Here is a 19,571-nt window from a genome sequence, read left to right as displayed (position 1 = left end):
TTTAGATAACAAAGATCAAAATTATTCTCATTATTTTGAAAAATCACCAAAATCATCGACGTTTCCTTAAGGTGGAGATTTGGTTAAACAACGTGACAGATGCGATGAAAAGATCCGTGAGGTTTCATATATCTCAGGCGGTGTTCACTTACGACGAGAAACCACGAGAACAATGGATTTTCGATCATCAAGCACAACCCGCATTATGCGGTAGTCAAATTTGGTGGACGACGGAGGTGAATATGGCTTTCACGAGATTAGAAGAAGGTTTCGAAAACGCGTTCAAAGATTATCAGAGAAAGCAGATTAATCAGTTGAACGCGTTGATAACGATACTTTGTGGGGATTTGATCGAAAGCGATCGAAGGAAAATTATGACGATTTGCACGATTGACGTACACGCGAGAGATGTCGTAGGGAAAATGATCACGATGAAGGCAGAAAGCTCTTCAAGTTTCCAATGGCAATCCCAACTAAGACACAGGTGCAAAATTTCAATCATTTGTCGTTGAGTTATTCGTCAAACTTTAACCTCAAATTTTAACTTTCAGATGGGACGATAAAGTTGGCGATTGTTTTGCCGATATTTGCGATGCTTCGTTCAAATACGATTATGAATATTTAGGCAATGTTCCACGATTGGTGATAACACCGTTGACAGACAGATGTTACATCACTTTAACGCAATCCTTGCATCTCATAATGGGTGGAGCACCAGCTGGACCAGCTGGAACCGGGAAAACGGAAACCACGAAAGATTTGGGAAGGGCATTGGGCCAAATGGTCTACGTGTTCAATTGTTCCGAGCAAATGGATTACAAGGTAATGTACTGTTCACTTAAAAAGAAATCTTGAAGACGGCATAGGAGCAAGAGAGATCCTTTGCTAGGATCGATTTCCACTTCAGATACTTTGCTGACAATCTTGACATTACACATTATATAGTAATAAAAGAATTATAATTTGAATATACAAAATCGTAAAAATTATTTTCATTTGTGAAGTTGTGTTAGAATAATTTAATTAAAGATTGGAAACTGAAATATTTTCGAAACTATTAATTATTTTGATATTAATTACGATTCTATATTAATGCATCGAGATTTAAATATAAATCGTCATTTTAAATTAATATGTGTGACAAATACATAGTAGAAATAAAAATGTATGTGAAAATAGACGTTTCCTTCCAAATTAACCAATCGGATTCGCATTCGTTCCGCGAGACTTCTTTCCACCAATGAACAAACGAGAGGAGTCGAATATTATGGAAATTTGTTTTAAATATATGGTAACACGTGTTGCTTTCTTTCAGTCCTGTGGAAATATTTATAAAGGCCTCGCACAAGTAGGAGCGTGGGGTTGTTTCGACGAATTCAATCGTATTTCGGTGGAAGTACTATCGGTAGTTGCCGTGCAAGTGAAATCGGTTTTAGACGGAGTAAAACACCGTAAACCGACATTCCTATTCTTTGGGGAGATTCTTAATATCGTCCCCACCGTTGGAATGTTCATTACCATGAATCCTGGCTATGCTGGAAGGACGGAATTGCCGGAAAATTTGAAAACTTTATTCAGGTACCATGAAGTGGTTTAAATATTTCTAATTATAACCTCCTCGTCACTCGAAATATCTCGCTTTTTAAACGTTAAATTTTTCACAATTTTTATTCGAAAACGTTTTTTAATATTTTCAAAAACAAAAGAGATATGGCATGGGTGATAAAGATTAGATGGAATCGTATAAATATAATTTTATCTTGTCAGAAAATTATCATCATTTATTCATTTTACAAAGGCCTTGCGCCATGGTAGTTCCAGATTTTGATTTAATTTGCGAAATAATGCTGGTAGCAGAAGGTTTTCAAGAAGCTAGATTATTAGCAAGGAAGTTTATTACGTTGTATCAGCTTTGCCGGGAACTTCTATCGAAACAAGATCACTACGATTGGGGTCTACGAGCGATTAAATCGGTTTTAGTAGTTGCTGGTAAATTGAAGAGAGGCGATCCCGACAGAGCCGAGGATCAAGTGTTAATGAGAGCCCTCAGAGATTTCAACATTCCGAAAATTGTGACGGACGATGTGCCTGTGTTCATGGGTCTTATCGGTTAATTTTCTTTTATATCTCGATATCGTTTTCATGTGATTTAATAACAGTTTTTTTTTCTTTTCATTTTTTTATATCTATTTTATAAGAATATCGATTGTTTAGGAGACTTGTTTCCTGCTTTGGATGTACCGCGAAAAAGAGATTTTGATTTCGAGATGACGGTTCGACAATCCACCTTGGATCTTAAATTGCAACCAGAGGATGGTTTTATATTAAAAGTAAGAGTATAAAGCAACAAATGGAATACATTGAAACATTTTTTTTAATTCTATCTCAAAAAATTTTATTAAAAGTAATATTGAACAAAACAGGTTGTCCAGTTAGAAGAATTGCTTCATGTTCGTCACTCAGTTTTCATTGTTGGGTTTGCCGGAACTGGGAAGACCGAAGTTTGGAGAACGCTTAATCGAACGTATTTTAATAATCAATTAAAACCCTATTACAACGATTTGAATCCAAAAGCTGTTACGAACGATGAACTTTTTGGTGTGATCAATCCAGCGACGCGAGAATGGAAAGATGGGTTGGTATTTCTATCTCCTTTATGCGAAAAACAATGGATTAATTGATTCATCGAATTTCATCAGATTGTTCTCCGTGTTAATGAGAGATCAGGCAAATATGACGGGACCCGATCCTAAGTGGATTATTTTTGACGGTGATATAGATCCAATGTGGATCGAGTCGTTGAATACTGTAATGGATGACAACAAAGTGTTGACTTTGGCTAGCAACGAAAGAATCGCTTTAAACCCATCCATGAGACTTCTATTTGAGATTTCCAATCTTAGGTATATAGTTCTTTTTAAATCATAGCTTTCTATTTTTTTTTCTTTTCTTTTTTCTCTCTTTGATTCAATGTTTAATATCATGTTCGGAAAATTCGTAGAACTGCAACACCGGCTACCGTTTCCAGAGCTGGAATTCTTTACATAAATCCCCAAGATATTGGCTGGTATCCGTAAGTTTATTTATTATAATTTTCTCTTTTTATCGATTGAAAATTACAATTTCGAAATGAAATGTAATATTTATAATAATTTATTATTATACAGATTTGCGATTAGTTGGATAGAAACGAGAGACCCAGCAGAGAGAGCGAATTTAACCATTTTATTCGATAAATACGTGCCGACCCTGATAGAAGTGACAAAATTTAGATTTAAAAAAATTACACCGTTACCAGAAATCTGTCACGTCGAGATGCTTTGCAATTTACTGGATTTCTTTCTAGTTAAAGAGAACGTAACACCGGAATCTCCGAAGGAATGGTATAAATGAAAGTGATGAATCATTTAAACTTAAATCTCTCCAATGTTTCTTCTTAAACAGGTATGAATTGTACTTTGTATTTGCATGCATTTGGGCATTTGGATCGGCCACTTTTCAAGATCAATTAATCGATTGGCGAAACGAGTTCAATAAATGGTGGCAAAATGAATTTAAAACAGTCAAATTTCCCACTGGTGGAAATGTATTCAATTTTTTCATCGAAAACGAAACGAAAAAGTTGATTCCTTGGACCGAGAAAGTGACAGCCTTTGAGTTGGATACTGAAATACCATTACAGGTTCGTTTCTATTTTTTTTTTAATATAAAAGCTAATTAAAATGAAAATTTTATTTTTGATAGTAGATGCATAATGCATTATTGTATTTTAAGAATTTTTCATTCGATACTTTAATTTTATTTTATTGTTATAGAATACTTTAGTCTCAACCGCTGAAACTGCACGTTTATTCTTTTTCTTGGATGTTTTTGTACAAGAACGTGTCCCAGTGATGTTGATAGGTGCAGCTGGATCAGGAAAAAGCGTGATCATGGCTGAAAAACTCGCATCTCTTCCTGATACTTATAATATTGCGAACGTGCCCCTTAATTATTATACCACATCTGGTAATAAATATTTACAAAAGATTATTTCACTTTAATTTTAAAAGAATTTTTAAATTTTTATTCGATTGCACTTTCAAGAAATGCTGCAAAGAATAATGGAAAAGCACTTGGAGAAAAAGACCGGTAGAAATTTTGGGCCACCTGGTATGAAAAAATTGATCTATTTCATCGATGACATGAACATGCCCGCAATCGATACTTATGGAACCGTCCAACCCCATACACTCATTAGACAACATATCGATTATAATCACTGGTACATATTGGAAGTTTTGACACAGTTCTATATGCTATTTGCTTGATCGATATGAAATAATAATTTGATAATAGGTATGATAGAACAAAATTAACATTAAAGGAAATTCAAAATACGCAATACGTATCATGTATGAATCCTACTGCCGGTAGTTTTACGATTAATCCTCGTTTGCAAAGACATTTTGCCGTTTTCGCTGTTAGGTAAGTTAAAATTAACGGATATTCGTATCTTCAATACTTAGAACAATATAAATATACTATAAAAATTTTGTATACACAGTTTCCCAACCGAAGACAATTTAATAATGATCTATAGTCAAATGTTAGAGCAACATCTGATGAATCCTTTTAATAAATTTAATGTAGCGTTGTTAAAAGTTGCCGATTCATTGTTGCACGCAGCACTGTTTTGTCACAATAGAATTTCATCGATATTTTTACCAACAGCGGTTAAATTTCATTATCTATTTAATTTACGTGATATCTCAAATATTTTTCAAGTAAGATTTATTTTTCTAGAATAATTATTATCTATTCAAATAAAATAGCGTCGTAATAACATCAACTTAATTATATATAGGGTCTACTTTTTGCAACCGGCGAGACTGTCCCAACTATAAATCATTTAATCAGATTGTACGTTCACGAAGCTACAAGAGTATATTCTGATAAATTGATCAGTGCCGAGGATAAAAAAGTATTTCAACAATTGTTAAAAGAGTCACTTCGTAAAAATATTACTGTAAGTATTACGACTATTATTTAAATATAATATAATAATTATTAAATATATGTTATATGTAAAAGAAAAAAGAAATAAAAAAATTCGTTTTGTTGCATGCATCACAGGAAATGGATGAGAATTTTATATATGCCGAACCAATAATTTTTTGTCATTTTGCCGAAGGAATCGGTGAACCAAAATATATGCCAATAAAAGATTGGTCGCAATTAACGAAGCTCTTGGATGAAGCTTTGGTTAATTATAATGAATTGGTAATATTTAAAATAATATAATAATAAAAAATTATGAAAAAAGATTATAAATTAACGGAATTTTCTAATCGAATAATGTTCATTAATATTCATCTTGGAATAGGTAGCCGCGATGAATTTAGTTTTATTTGACGATGCTATGTATCAAGTCTGTCAAATAAATCGTATTCTGGAAGCACCAAGAGGAAACGCATTGCTCGTAGGAGTTGGGGGAAGCGGAAAACAATCTCTTTCTAGTCTTGCATCTTTCATCGCGGGTTTAGAAGTATGTTTGAAAAAAATATTTATTTCAAATCTCGAGCATCGTGTTCGATTTTATTATTTTTCATTCGTTCAATTACTACAAAAATTATTATACTATGATATGATTAAAATATATCAACTAATTTAATAACGCTTTAGTTACTAAGGTATTTCAAAAAGTTCTCTACATTTTATACAAATAAACAGTTGATTGATTTTATATTTTGTAAATTTACGAGTAAATTTATAATGTTAAATATGATTCAATTTTTAAATTAAAATAATTTATTATTTGCTTTTTAGGTTTTTCAGATACAATTAAAAACAGGTTATTCAATGATTGATTTAAGAACAGATTTATCCAGTTTATATCTAAAATCTGGATTGAAATCAATTGGGATTACTTTCTTAATGACCGATTCTCACGTTGCCGATGAAAAATTTTTGGTTCTCATAAATGATATGCTTGCTTTTGGTGAAATTTCGGAATTATTTGCGGATGATGAAGTAGATAATATTGTGAATGCAGTTCGAAATGAGGTATATATTTTTATCAGTAAACAAAGTTTTAATAATTTTATGTTTATTTCAATCTTTAGGTATGTTTATAATATATAATATTTATATTCGTTTAATATACATTTTTATTTAAATAAACATATCGCGACAAAATTCCGGAAACTGAATTTATTTCACTTGATTTTTACACAATTTATTTTTGTAGCATGCCATGTCGATGATTTATTATATCATAGGTAAAACAAAGCGGTTTGGTGGATACAAAAGAAAATTGTTGGAAGTTTTTCATCAATAGAGTTCGATATAAATTAAAATGCGTTCTTTGTTTCTCTCCCGTTGGAGCAAGTCTTCGAAATAGAGCTAGACAGTTTCCAGCAATCGTGAATAATACTTCGATTAATTGGTTTGAAGGTTGGCCGGAAGATGCTTTGAAATCCGTTTCTACCAGATTTTTGGCGGTAAGATGATTTGAACATTTTTGCTTAAACAAAATTTATATTAATATATATTTAATCGAATAAATATTAATACGAATTAAATTTTAATTATATTCTTCTAAGAGTATCAAAATATTTGACAATTATTGAATATGATATTTCTAAAAGGTTATCATTATTTATGAAAAATATATATTTAAGATGTTATCAAAAAGAAACTTGAATAATTTAGAAAAATTTGATTATTATTATTAATTATGATTATTAATCATTAATGAATCTAAATTTATACGTGTAAACAAAATCATTTTTACATATAATACATTTTATGTATTTTTTTTGTCTTTATTTTAAAAGATAATAAAATTAATTCAATATCAGAATCGTTTAATGAACGCATAAATTTTTTAGAATAAATATAGACAAGAAAAACGAATAGTTGAAGAAAGAATTGATCGTTGACGTCATCTTTCAAGTATCAAAAATATTTTTTCAATGAATTATCTTTCTAAAAATGTTCAAGAGATGGCGTTAACTCTCAATTTTTATTCTATTTTAATTATCCTCTCTTCAAAGAAATGTTTATAATATTCGGGAAAGATGGCGTTAGCGATTAATTCTTATTAATTATTTTTGCATAAACACAGACGAAGATTATTTATGGGAATGTTTGAATTATAGAAATGAATTGAATATACTTTCACCGTTTCTCTTTCAAAATTATAGTATCATTTCATTTTTTATGCCAGCATTCAATATTATGTTAAATATTATTCACATATATGTACAATATAAAATAAATATCACTTTCTTTTTTTCAAATAAGCGCAAAATTACAAATTTATATTATGTACATGCGTATAAAATATATATCACTTTCTCTTTTTCATGCTCCTTGAGCACAAAATTATAAATTTAACAAGTTTTTGCAAACATATTTTATTAGTCATGCTCGATTAATCAAAAAATACACGATCATTATAAGTTTAATGAATTAATAAATTAATTCCACTTCCTTAATTAATATTCGATATTGTAATTTCATTAGATCTCGTTTTTATTATTACCGAACAAATTTCGAATTATTAATTAACACACACATTCGATTAAATGTATTAGATTAATATATGATTCCTTCTATTATTATTTTTTATCATCATTTTTACGATTTAAATTATTATCGCGATATATTCTAATTGCAGGAATTAGAAGATTTACCAAATGAGTATAAGCCATCGGCTTCTTTATTCATGTCATACGTGCATACTAGCGTTGACGATGTTTCTTTGCTTTATTTACAAAATGAGAGAAGATACAACTATACGACTCCAAAAACATTTTTGGAGCAAATTTCTTTATATTCGAAGCTACTCGTGGAAAGGACTTATGATGTAAAATCCATGATCGAGAGATTAAAAAATGGATTGGATAAATTAGAATCTTGTGCTGGCCAAGTAATGATTTCATTATTGATATTAAATAATTGTCAATAAGAATTTATACAAAAATATTTATAATTGCATTATATATTGCAAGTTGAATTTAATTTAACCAAATTAATATAACTATATATAGATTTTAATTGATAGGTAAGCGAATTAAGAGTTGTCCTAGCAGCTCAAGAAATCGAATTGAAAAAAAAGAATGAAATTGCAGACAGAATTCTTACTGAAGTTCGATTTGAGAATACGAAAGCGGAAGCGGAAAAAGCGATTGGTAAAATTTTATTTCTTGAATTGTAATAATTTAAATTCGCAACAATTCAAAAAGATTTATCTGCTTTGTTACTTGTATCGACAAAATATTTCTAAGAAATGATCATATGATGAAAATGATGTTTTGTTGGTAGTATCGGAGGAAGAGGCAAAGGTAGCGGAAATAAAAGAAACAGTGGCTGAAAAACAGAGACGATGCGATGAAGATTTAGCGAAAGCAGAACCTGCAGTAAGACAAGCTGAAGCTGCTCTGGATACTTTAAACAAAGTAAAAAAGAAATAAATTTGTAATTATTAAATTAAATTTATATAAATATTTAAAGTATTTAAAAATATGTGTAAAATATGAAAAATATGAAAAAAATTGAACATGATTTCAGAGTAATTTAACGGAATTGAAGGCTTTTGTAACGCCACCAGAACAAGTAGCGATGGTAGTACAAGCCGTTCTAGTATTATTCTCTCCAAGGGGTGTAATACCGAAAGACAGAAGTTGGAAAGCGTGTAAAGCGATGATGGGTCACATCGACACGTTTCTCTCGCAACTTCGTAATTACGACAAAGAAAATATTCATCCTGAAGTGGTGAAAGCTATACAACCTTATATCAATCATAAAGGTTTTATATAATATATAGGATATCCTAAAAATATGAGAAAACATTGGTTAACAAAATTGTTTACTAGAAGAAAATACTGCTTGAAATTATTTCAGGAAATAATTTTCACTTAACAAATGTTTCCACCTATGTTTGGGATATCTTGTAGAAATATATAAAAGGAATAAAAATAATAATAATTATATGGTATTTTTAGATTTTGACCCCGAGATTATTGTTACGAAATCGCTAGCAGCTGCAGGTCTTTGCAGTTGGGTGAGAAATATAATGGTTTTCCATTATATTAATGAAACTGTAAAACCATTAAGAGCTGCACTTGCACAAGCTAATATCGAGCTAAAAGCTGCTATGGATCATTTGAATGCCTTGAGAGCACGATTAGCGGTAAATTTTTGTTCATTTTATTCCTCATATATTATTATAAATGATTTCATCAGGTATGTAAAAAATAACTATTATCATTATAGGAATTACAAAAAGTGCTCGACATTCTAGGAGAAAGAATGAATGCAGCTTTAGCTGAAAAACAAAAATGTCAGGATGAAGCTGATGCCACTGCTTTAACGATCGATCTCGCAAATAGATTGGTAAATGGTTTAGCATCCGAGAAAATTCGATGGACCGAAGAAGTAGAAATGTTAGTTTTTATACAGCAAATATTCAAATGTTTGTACAAATGTACTTTTAATAAGTATAATTATAAACATAATGAAAAACACAATTTTTAAATTGTCTTAGGTTGACGAATTCATTCGTAATGGTGCCAGGCGATGTTCTTCTTGTAACTGCATTTTTATCATACATGGGATGTTTTACTCGGAAATATAGACATGATTTAATGTTCGATCATTGGTTGCCGTTCTTGGAAAAGTTGCAAGTGCAAATACCAAGAACTACCGATTTAGATATCCTAGCTTTATTGACCGATGATGCACAAATTGCACAATGGAATAACGAAGGTAAATATATTTTTTTATATTTTTTCATATACTAATAAATGTAATTTTAGATTAAATTTTAAATTTAAAAAGTTATCAATCATTTATCAAATATATATATAATTAATAATGAGATATTTGTTAAGGACTACCATCCGATAGAATGTCTTCCGAAAATGCAACAATTTTAATGAATTCAGCGAGATGGCCTTTAATGATAGATCCACAGCTACAAGGACTTAAATGGATAAAGAATCGATATGGCGAAGAATTACAAGTACTCAGGCTTACTCAACCAAATTATTTGCATTTGATTGAAATTTCTATCGCGAGTGGTGGAATTGTTTTAGTTGAAAATATAATGGAAACTATCGATCCTGTTTTAGATCCAGTTATTAAAAGAGATCTAATAAAGAAAGGAAAGTATGTATTTATCATGTTATTATAATATTATAAATAACTTGCATTAAAAAAAAATATTGCGATAAATTTTAATTTTAACTTATTATTAATTCTTAAAATTCACTTGTTAAAACTTAGTTTACTATATACTAATTTAAATAAAAAATTTATATATTTATTATTTTATTATTTGTATTTATAACAAATATTTTTGAAACTTTTATTTTAAAGGGCGATAAAAATTTGGGATAAGGAAGTAGATTATGATCCTCATTTCCGGCTAATTATACAAACAAAGTTAGCTAATCCTCATTATAAACCTGAAATACAAGCACAAACCACTCTTATCAATTTTACGGTAACGAAAGATGGTTTGGAGGAACAACTTCTAGGAGATGTTGTGAAAGCCGAAAGACCTGATTTAGAATCGAAAAAAGCTGAATTAACTACTCAACAAAATACCTTTAAAATTACCTTGAAAGCATTGGAAGACGATCTATTGCACAGGTATGATTAATATGATTTTCTCAATAAAAATGAGAATAAATGTTTTTAATAAAATTCTTATTCATATTGCTGAGATCTGTCCATTTCTTTTAATTGTAAAATGATACAAAATTTTAAAAATATATTTATATGAAATTGTATGAAATTATATATTTCAAGATTTCTTTTTTTTTTTTTAAGATTGTCAGCTGCGGGACCAGATATTTTAAGCGATGTCGATCTGGTAATCAATCTTGAAACCACGAAAAAAACTGCAGCAGAGATAGAAATAAAAGTAGCAGAAGCTAAAATAACCTCGATAAAGATAGACGAAGCTCGAGAAATTTATCGTATCGTCGCGGCCAGAGCCAGTCTTTTATATTTCGTTTTAAACGATTTATACAAAATAAATATGCTCTATCAGTTTTCTTTGAAAGCTTTCAGCGTTGTCTTCCTAAATGCTATTAAATTCGCAGAACCTGCGGAAGAAATAGCTAAACGCGTGGATCTTTTAATGGATAGTATTACTTATCTAGTTTTCACTTACACAAGTAGAGGTTTATTTGAAGCTGACAAATTGACTTTCCTCACTCAAATGACTATTCAGGTACTTTTCAATTCTCGATTATCGATTCCATCTTTGTAAAAATCTTGTGAAAAGATATAAAATTAATTTTTTTTTTGAATGATAATTATTATTAAATGCAATTTTATTGTAAGCATTTCAAAATGTTTCTATTTATTTATAGATTTTTATGGAAGCAAAAGAAATAACACAATCGGAACTTGATTTTCTATTAAAATTTCCACATATGATCGATTTAGTCAGCCCTGTAGATTTTTTAACAGATGTTGGCTGGGGTGGAATCAAATATTTGAGTCAAATGGATGATTTTCAAAATTTAGAAAAAGATATAGAGGGTGCTGCGAAAAGATGGAAAAAATTTGTAGAATCGGAAACACCGGAACGAGAAAGTTTTCCACAAGATTGGAAAAATAAGACTGCTCTTCAAAGATTATGTATTATGAGATGTCTTAGATTAGATCGTATGACTTATGCGATCAGGTTCGTTTCTTTTGTAATATTTTTTGTTTGACACCTTTTTCTTTTAATTTATCCTTGTTTCGTTATCTTTTTCTTGAATTTATTTAGATGTTTCGTGGAAGAAAAACTTGGTTCAAAATTTGTTGAGTCCAGATCTCCTCCTTTTCATAAATCTTTTGAAGAGACGAGTCCTATCACGCCTGTATTTTTCATTCTCTCTCCTGGTGTTGATCCTTTAAAAGTAAAATACTCGTTCTATATATATAATATAACTATATTTATTAGTATTGTATAACAATGAAAACAACAAAAATTCAGGACGTAGAAAATTTGGGAATACAATTAGGTTTCACTTTCGGAGGTAGAAATTTCCATAATGTATCATTGGGTCAAGGTCAAGAACCCGTAGCTGAAGAAGCATTAGAATTATCGGCTCACGAAGGTCATTGGGTAATTTTACAAAATATCCATCTTGTGAAGAAATGGTTACCTAATCTGGAAAAGAAAATGGAACAATGTGCAGAGAGTCCCCATAATGATTATCGATTGTTTATCAGCGCGGAACCAAGTGCAGATCCTCACGAATCAATAATACCTCAAGTATGTATTATTATTTCAATTAAAAAATGCAATTTTAGTTTTACTTAAAATATATTACTTGTGACTTATAAAATGTGACTTTTATAAAAAAATAGGGTATATTGGAATCAGCCATAAAAATTACGAATGAACCACCATCAGGAATTCAAGCGAATATTCACAAAGCGTTGGATAATTTCACTCAGGAAACTCTGGATTCTTGTAGCAAAGAAACTGAATTCAAAGCTATATTATTTGCACTTTGTTATTATCATGCTGTAGTTGCAGAACGTAGAAAATTTGGAGCACAAGGATGGAACAGAGTAAATAATTTCATTAATTTACTCAATCAATTATAAAGATCAAAGATTTGTTAAGTAATAATTCTATAATATTTTAAATTTATAAATTATATTTTTTAATATTTATCTTTTAATAAATTATGCTCTAAATAATTTATCATCATTAAAAATATATTTTTAATATAATTATATATTTTTTAAATAAGAAAATATATATAATTATAGATATAAATATATAAAATAATAAATTATTTTAAATAATTATTTTATTTCAGTCTTATCCATTCAATTTTGGGGATTTAACGATTAGCGTATCCGTTTTATTTAATTATTTGGAGAATAGTATTAAAGTACCTTGGGAAGATCTTCGTTATTTATTTGGAGAAATAATGTATGGCGGCCATATAACAGATGATTGGGATAGAAGACTATGTAAAACATATTTAATAGAATATCTAAAACCAGAATTAGTTGAAGGTAATTAAATTATAAATATAATTATATAAAAATGAAGAATTATATTTTTATAATCAATTTAATCTATTATATTTTATCTTTAATTTTATTTACAATTTATAAATTTAAATTCTGTCAATAATATTTAAAAATAATGTTCCTTTGTTCATATTTTTTTATTAATTTTGTTTTTTAAAATGTTTTATATTAATTTATTAATAATTAATTAATTATTAAGTCAAATATATGTTTTCTTTTTTTTTATAGGCGAATTATATCTCGCACCAGATTTTTTAGTACCACCAAATCTTGATTATCATGGATATCATGAATATGTATATAATTTTCTACCATCTGAGAGCCCTATTCTTTATGGACTTCATCCTAATGCGGAAATTGGTAAATATACATATGTGATATTTTATTGAATTAAAAAATAAATGACAAGAATAGATCAATAAAAATGATTTAAATAATTTTATTTAAATTAAATTCCTTTGCTATATTTATGAGTATAAAAAATAAAATCTCTTGTTATATTTTTTATATATTTAATATTGATTTTTTAAATCATTTTTTCATTGCATATGTATATATATAATATTTTTATTAGGATTTTTAACATCAACTGCGGAAAATTTATTTAAAACATTATTGGGTATGTTAACGAGAACCGTCAGTGATGCAACAGTTGGAGAAATTTCAAGAGAAGAAAAAATGAAAGGACTTATAGAAGATTTATTAGATAAACTACCAGAAGAATTTAATATGCTAGAACTTTACGGCAAGGTATCATTGTTTCTACTTAGATGAAATTTTTATATTATATTATATTATATTATATTATAAGAATAATTAAATAAGGAATTGTTATTTTTAATAAATTTTTTTTTATATATTTTAGGTGGAAGATCGGACACCGTTTGTTACTGTTGCTTTACAAGAATGCGAACGAATGAATGTATTATGTGAAGAACTTAAAAGATCTTTGCACGAGTTAGATTTAGGTTTGAAGGTAATAACAAATTTATCATATATAAAGATTATATTATAAAATTGAAATATAATAATGTTTAATATTAAAAGGGAGAATTAACGATCAATCCTGAAATGGAAATTTTACAAAATTATATAGTTATGGATGCTGTTCCTCCATCTTGGGAGAAAAGAGCTTATCCTTCAGAATTAGGATTAAATAGTTGGTTTGCAGATTTGTTGAATCGAATAAGTGAATTATCTAATTGGACTGCCGATTTTAATGTAAAATTTTCTATTATATGCAATAATAGTCTATTATTATGAATCATTTAAATTTATAAGATTGATATTAATGGGATATTAATATATTATTTATTAAATATATACATATTTTTAGTTACCATCATCAATATGGCTAGGAGGTTTTTTCAATCCTCAATCACTTCTTACTGCAATTATGCAACAAACTGCACGTAAAAATGAATGGCCATTGGACAAAATGTGTTTATATTGTGAAGTAATGAGAAAATACAAAGAGGAAATTACGTAATTATATTATTTATTTATCAATAATTAATAATATTTAAATAACATCGTATTAATTATTAAAAATTTTTCAACATATACATATATATTTGTATTAGATTTACAAATAAGAATATTGTAAACAATTTTCTAAGTCAATTTTAATTTTTTATTAATAAAATTCTAATATATTTTCTATAAATATTATTTAAAATAAATAATAATACAATTTCTGTTATAATTTTTTAGATCAGCACCAAGAGAAGGTGCATATATAAATGGATTATATATGGAAGGTGCACGATGGGATATGCAAGCAGGATGTATTATGGATTCTCGATTTAAAGAATTATTTCCATTATTACCAATAGTGTATATTAGAGCTATTACACAAGACAAACAAGATTTAAAAAATATGTATGAATGTCCCGTATATAAAACACGATCACGAGGTCCAACTTATGTATGGACGTTTAATTTAAGAACTAAAGAGAAGGCCAGTAAATGGATTCTTGGAGGTGTGGCAATTTTATTACAAGTTTAATTGTATTTATTAAACTATGAAATAAATATTCAATTAAAAAAAACTGAATGTTTTTTGAATTAAAAAAATAAGACTATATTAATTTTATATATATATATATATTTTAAAATTTATATAATTTTATTTATTTAAAAAAAAAACATCTGCACGATTGGTATTTTTTATTGCATTCATTTTAATTTTTCTTACAATAGTAATAATTTATATTCGTATTTTGTATCGAAAAAATTGTACAATTATAAATGTGAAAATATTTTTTTTAAATATTAATAAAAAAATGATCATAATTACAAGAAAATTATTTATTTGAAACATAAGAAATATTTTGTACAGATTAGAAATTTTCATCAATCATCTTTATCTTCTCTTGAATCCATACTTTTTCCTCTCATAAAATAGATCAGTCTTTGAACTTCCGAGATTTACGATTTTTGGACAACCATCTCTCTATAAAAAATCAAATTTAGTGAATTTTTATTATATTTGTTATTATTATTTATGTTTATTATTAATATGCATGAAAAAAAATTAACGATTTGATATAATAAAAATTAAAGAAAAAAATATTCTTTTTATAATATATATTATTTAATTGCTATAACTAGTAATATAATTAGTAATATAAGTTACATTACATCTTTTTCTTGAATTGTGCATTCTTTGCAATAATAAGCATCAGAAACACCAGGTCCACCACAAATAACACATCGGCCTTGATAAGATCCGTAATTGCATTCATCACAAATTCTAACCAGAGTACATGGTCTTACATAGGAATCACAAATTACACATTTACCATCGCATTTTTCACATAATCTTCCTATTGCTAAAAATAAAAAATCAATTTTTATTATCAATTATATTACACATTTCCTTATAAATATAATATCAAAAATTTTCCATTTTATTTATCATTATTTAATGATGCAACATAAAATATAATATAAAATTTAACAAAAAAATAAAATAAACTTTACAAACTTCCATCAAAAAATTTCTTTAATTTTATCTTTAATCTTATTTTTTATAAAAATAAAATATAAGATATTTTATTATTTTTAATTAAATAGTTTACAGAAATTAATTATTTAGAATATTAAAATTTTTAAAAAAGAAAAATACTTCCTAACTTATAAAATTTCTTCTTATTTTTTTAAAATAATCAAAATAATATATTATTTTTGTTATTTAAATTATTAAATTTAATAATATTTATTTGGAACATTTTTTCATAGTTAGAGTTATAGTAAAGAATATAAAGGAAACTTCTAGGAGATGTTAAAAGATATCAAAAGGATACGTTTCTTATTTCAAAAATTCTTTTATTAAATATTTATAGAATTTCTCTCTCTCTCTCTCTCTCTCTCTCTCTCTCTCTCTCTCTTTCTCTGTCTAAGTATAAACAAAACATATTTTTATATAATAATATAATTACAAATACTTGAGATCTGTGAAAATATGAATTTGCAGCTGGTAAATTTTCTTCATATCCTCTTTGTAGTAGATTTTCTTGGTATATATTCTTCACTATAACTCTTTAACTATGCAGAATAAAAAAAAAATATTTAATGTTAATAGAAATATTATTAAACTTAAATTTAACAAGTGGATCTTCAAAAATTTTGTTATATTTGCAATTTCAAATAAATGAGTTTAATAATATTTTTTATCTATTATATTTTTTATCATGCAAAATTTATAAAAAATCGTAAAAAAACTTATTATTTATATAATTATTAATAAATTGATTGACATCACATAATTATAACCTAAAATTAAAAATTATAATCTAACCTAATATAAATGTAAACTTACCAACTCCCGGTTGTTTTCTACAGAAAATTAAATCTGGATGATGTTTTGCCATATTATAAAATAAACAAAATACTTCGAATAACACACAAAAAGCTATTGCAAATTTTTATACAAATCACATGAAAATCTTCAATTTTGTTTACTTTTTATGGTTCCTTTTAAAGCAACGATGTTTTGATCAATTCATGATACATGAGAATGATTTTTTCAAAATAGTAAAAATATTTGATTTTAAATAAAAAATTATAAATATATAATAATTTTATAATTTCTTAATAATATAATCAACAATATAATCTTCAAACATTTGTTATATATGATATTTATATATTATTATTTATAATTTGTCGATACTCTTTGTCGTTTTAAAAATGAAATATATAATTTTACATTACAAATCAATGCACTGTAAAAAATCATAGTATTAAAAACAAATATATATATATATATATATATATATATGTATAAATTTTAAAAAATGTATATATAATTTTAGATATATAGAAATAAAATTTTTTTTGCATTATTTTAGTGAATATATTAATAACAAAAAGAAACTTATATTTTGAATATGTTATCCATATTTTTTATCATATTTTTTTTTATTTAAATTATAAATTGACTTTCGATGTGATACTTACTTCAAACATAAATATTGTATTGCTATATATAAAACTAATTGAATATAAAATATAAAAAATGTCTGAACAATCAATTTATGATATGGCTTATCGTGGTAAAACTACAGATGTCAAGAATTTATTAAATGAAAATGAAAAGTTAAAAATAGCTAAGGATAATGTAAGTAATATTTTATATGAAATATTTTTTTAAGGTTATGTTATTAATGAAATTTGTTTCTTTAGAATGGTCGAATGTTAATACATTGGGCAGCATTAGGAGGACATGATGATTTAGTGAGATATTTATTATCTCTTGATGTACCAGTAGATCCTACTGATGATGTAAGTATAATCTATTAATGTATAATTCATCACATTCTGTAAATATTAATTTTCAAAATATATCTTCTATTTTTGATTATATTCAATGTTATTCAGTATTACTAATATATATATTATAATAAGTTATTATAAATTAATATAAATTATTTATTTGTATAATTTTTGCATAAATTTTAAAAAATGTCTCACATTCACTTTTAATTAATTAAATTGATTAAAATTAACATAATTTAAATTAATTATTTAAATTTTGTTGTTTTTAGACAGATATGACACCATTAATTTTGGCAGCATCAGCTGGCCGTGAAAAAGTTGTTAATACTTTACTAATTGAAGGTGCATATGTTAATGCCAAAACACAAGAAGGTCATTCAGCATTGCAATATGCAGCATCAAAAAATTGGAAATCTATTTGTGCTGCATTATTAGAAAAAGATGCCAATGTTAATATTACTGATAATCGTGGAGCTACACCATTACATAGAGCTGCATCCAAAGGCAACATTGCTATTGTAAAACTTCTCATAGAATATGGACGAAATTTAGATATTGGTAGTTATTTTATTAAATTTTATTTTTGCTAACAATTTTTAAAAATTAAATTAAATAATTTTTAAAAATTATTTATGTAAATATTAAATATTTTTAAAATCTACATGTTTTTATTTTTAAATAAATTGTTATTGTTTTTAAATTCAGAATAAAAACAAATTGTATAATATGCATTAATTAATATTTAATATTAATATTTAAAATTTAATATTTTGATTGGAAAACATTTCAAAATTATTTTTAGATAGCAAAGATGCTGATGGAAATAGTGCATTACATTTGGCATGTGAAGAAAATCGTGTTGATGAAGCAAAATTATTAGTACAGAATGGTGCTAGTACAACATTGAAGAATAAACAAAAGAAAACACCTTTAGATTTAGCAACCCCAAGATTGGTACAACAACTAAAAGAAATAGAGGAAGATTCATCTTGAATATTAAAAAAAAATATTGATATCATCTCAGTGATATCTCTTAATCTTTATTTTTAAAATTAATTTAACTTATGACAATATAAAAATTGTTTAACTTTAAGATAATAATTTTTTATTATATTAAAGATAATATATAAGATATATATGATTAAATGTTGTATATATCTTTTTTTAAATTAAAATAATTATAAAAAAATAAAAAACAAAATTTTTTTATAATTTTTATAAAAAAGATTTATAAATAATATCCTATATTGTTTTTAATTTTTTATATTTGCAATAGATAAAAGATAAATTTAAATATTAATTAGTATATTAAATAATAATATAAAGTCATTAAGCATCATAAATCATTTCATATTTTATCTGTACAGTACAAATATTTTAAAATATTTAAAAAGAAATATTAATTTTTGTTAATATCTTAATATTATAAAATATTTATATCTAAATATGAAATTTAAACATTTTTTTCATTTTACAATCATATTAATAGTTTGATAAAATTATGTTAAAATAAAACAAATATTTTATCATATTGTTAATTTTATATAATGTATCAATTTCTGCAATTTTCTTTTATTGCACAAAAAATTAAAATTAACTATTATAATGAATTTCTAAAATTGCATAAGTACTTTAAAAAATAAAACTTATTATTTATAAAGATAATGAAATTCTCTTTAATTTTTTTTATATATTCGTTATTTTAAAAAAATATTCTAAATAAGAATAACAAATACTTTACTAAGTAG

General features: G+C 26.3%; 3 protein-coding genes across 4 annotated transcripts in view; 2 read left to right on the top strand and 1 right to left on the bottom strand.

The window, feature by feature from the left end:
* LOC107999984 (dynein beta chain, ciliary-like) overlaps positions 1 to 15,092 on the top strand; it is a 28,796-nt gene extending 13,704 nt beyond the window's left edge. Inside the window, exons 28-67 of the mRNA XM_017060075.3 lie at positions 72 to 484; positions 552 to 822; positions 1,316 to 1,578; positions 1,799 to 2,109; positions 2,215 to 2,330; positions 2,424 to 2,635; positions 2,700 to 2,903; positions 3,002 to 3,073; positions 3,168 to 3,383; positions 3,445 to 3,682; positions 3,816 to 4,008; positions 4,087 to 4,264; positions 4,339 to 4,467; positions 4,547 to 4,766; positions 4,847 to 5,008; positions 5,116 to 5,262; positions 5,366 to 5,527; positions 5,809 to 6,045; positions 6,261 to 6,482; positions 7,664 to 7,915; positions 8,051 to 8,177; positions 8,311 to 8,444; positions 8,557 to 8,794; positions 8,991 to 9,178; positions 9,262 to 9,431; positions 9,533 to 9,753; positions 9,879 to 10,155; positions 10,366 to 10,641; positions 10,822 to 11,227; positions 11,370 to 11,686; positions 11,774 to 11,906; positions 11,984 to 12,265; positions 12,361 to 12,567; positions 12,822 to 13,023; positions 13,270 to 13,401; positions 13,616 to 13,791; positions 13,907 to 14,017; positions 14,089 to 14,262; positions 14,378 to 14,526; positions 14,755 to 15,092. Of these exons, the coding sequence (XP_016915564.2) occupies positions 72 to 484; positions 552 to 822; positions 1,316 to 1,578; positions 1,799 to 2,109; positions 2,215 to 2,330; positions 2,424 to 2,635; positions 2,700 to 2,903; positions 3,002 to 3,073; positions 3,168 to 3,383; positions 3,445 to 3,682; positions 3,816 to 4,008; positions 4,087 to 4,264; positions 4,339 to 4,467; positions 4,547 to 4,766; positions 4,847 to 5,008; positions 5,116 to 5,262; positions 5,366 to 5,527; positions 5,809 to 6,045; positions 6,261 to 6,482; positions 7,664 to 7,915; positions 8,051 to 8,177; positions 8,311 to 8,444; positions 8,557 to 8,794; positions 8,991 to 9,178; positions 9,262 to 9,431; positions 9,533 to 9,753; positions 9,879 to 10,155; positions 10,366 to 10,641; positions 10,822 to 11,227; positions 11,370 to 11,686; positions 11,774 to 11,906; positions 11,984 to 12,265; positions 12,361 to 12,567; positions 12,822 to 13,023; positions 13,270 to 13,401; positions 13,616 to 13,791; positions 13,907 to 14,017; positions 14,089 to 14,262; positions 14,378 to 14,526; positions 14,755 to 15,049 (8,433 nt within the window). The 3' untranslated portion in view covers positions 15,050 to 15,092. The remainder of the gene's footprint in view (positions 1 to 71; positions 485 to 551; positions 823 to 1,315; positions 1,579 to 1,798; positions 2,110 to 2,214; positions 2,331 to 2,423; positions 2,636 to 2,699; positions 2,904 to 3,001; positions 3,074 to 3,167; positions 3,384 to 3,444; positions 3,683 to 3,815; positions 4,009 to 4,086; positions 4,265 to 4,338; positions 4,468 to 4,546; positions 4,767 to 4,846; positions 5,009 to 5,115; positions 5,263 to 5,365; positions 5,528 to 5,808; positions 6,046 to 6,260; positions 6,483 to 7,663; positions 7,916 to 8,050; positions 8,178 to 8,310; positions 8,445 to 8,556; positions 8,795 to 8,990; positions 9,179 to 9,261; positions 9,432 to 9,532; positions 9,754 to 9,878; positions 10,156 to 10,365; positions 10,642 to 10,821; positions 11,228 to 11,369; positions 11,687 to 11,773; positions 11,907 to 11,983; positions 12,266 to 12,360; positions 12,568 to 12,821; positions 13,024 to 13,269; positions 13,402 to 13,615; positions 13,792 to 13,906; positions 14,018 to 14,088; positions 14,263 to 14,377; positions 14,527 to 14,754) is intronic.
* A 101-nt stretch (positions 15,093 to 15,193) lies between these two features.
* On the bottom strand, positions 15,194 to 17,313 carry LOC107999970 (PHD finger-like domain-containing protein 5A). 2 transcript variants are annotated; one of them, XM_017060047.3, is made up of 3 exons: positions 16,865 to 17,313; positions 15,680 to 15,875; positions 15,194 to 15,496 (listed from the first exon to the last, which is right to left on the bottom strand). In XM_017060047.3, exons 1-3 carry the CDS (start codon positions 16,914 to 16,916, stop codon positions 15,472 to 15,474), a joined length of 273 nt encoding a protein of 90 aa, XP_016915536.1. In that variant the 5' UTR covers positions 16,917 to 17,313; the 3' UTR covers positions 15,194 to 15,471. The 2 variants fall into 2 exon arrangements, with proteins under 2 accessions (XP_016915536.1, XP_016915535.1); XM_017060046.3 differs by having other exon boundaries at positions 15,685 to 15,875.
* Positions 17,314 to 17,329: 16 nt separating this feature from the next.
* Positions 17,330 to 19,488, top strand: LOC107999972 (26S proteasome non-ATPase regulatory subunit 10-like). The gene is made up of 4 exons (XM_017060049.3): positions 17,330 to 17,665; positions 17,731 to 17,829; positions 18,093 to 18,381; positions 18,626 to 19,488. The coding sequence occupies exons 1-4, from the start codon at positions 17,564 to 17,566 to the stop codon at positions 18,814 to 18,816; spliced, it is 681 nt and encodes a 226-aa protein (XP_016915538.1). The 5' UTR covers positions 17,330 to 17,563; the 3' UTR covers positions 18,817 to 19,488.
* Positions 19,489 to 19,571: the final 83 nt, after the last annotated feature.

Source organism: Apis cerana, linkage group LG8, assembly GCF_029169275.1.
Source record: "Apis cerana isolate GH-2021 linkage group LG8, AcerK_1.0, whole genome shotgun sequence".
Taxonomy (NCBI): Eukaryota; Metazoa; Arthropoda; class Insecta; order Hymenoptera; family Apidae; genus Apis; species Apis cerana.
Note: the sequence above shows the minus strand (reverse complement) of the source record. Positions and strands in the feature narration are given on the sequence as shown.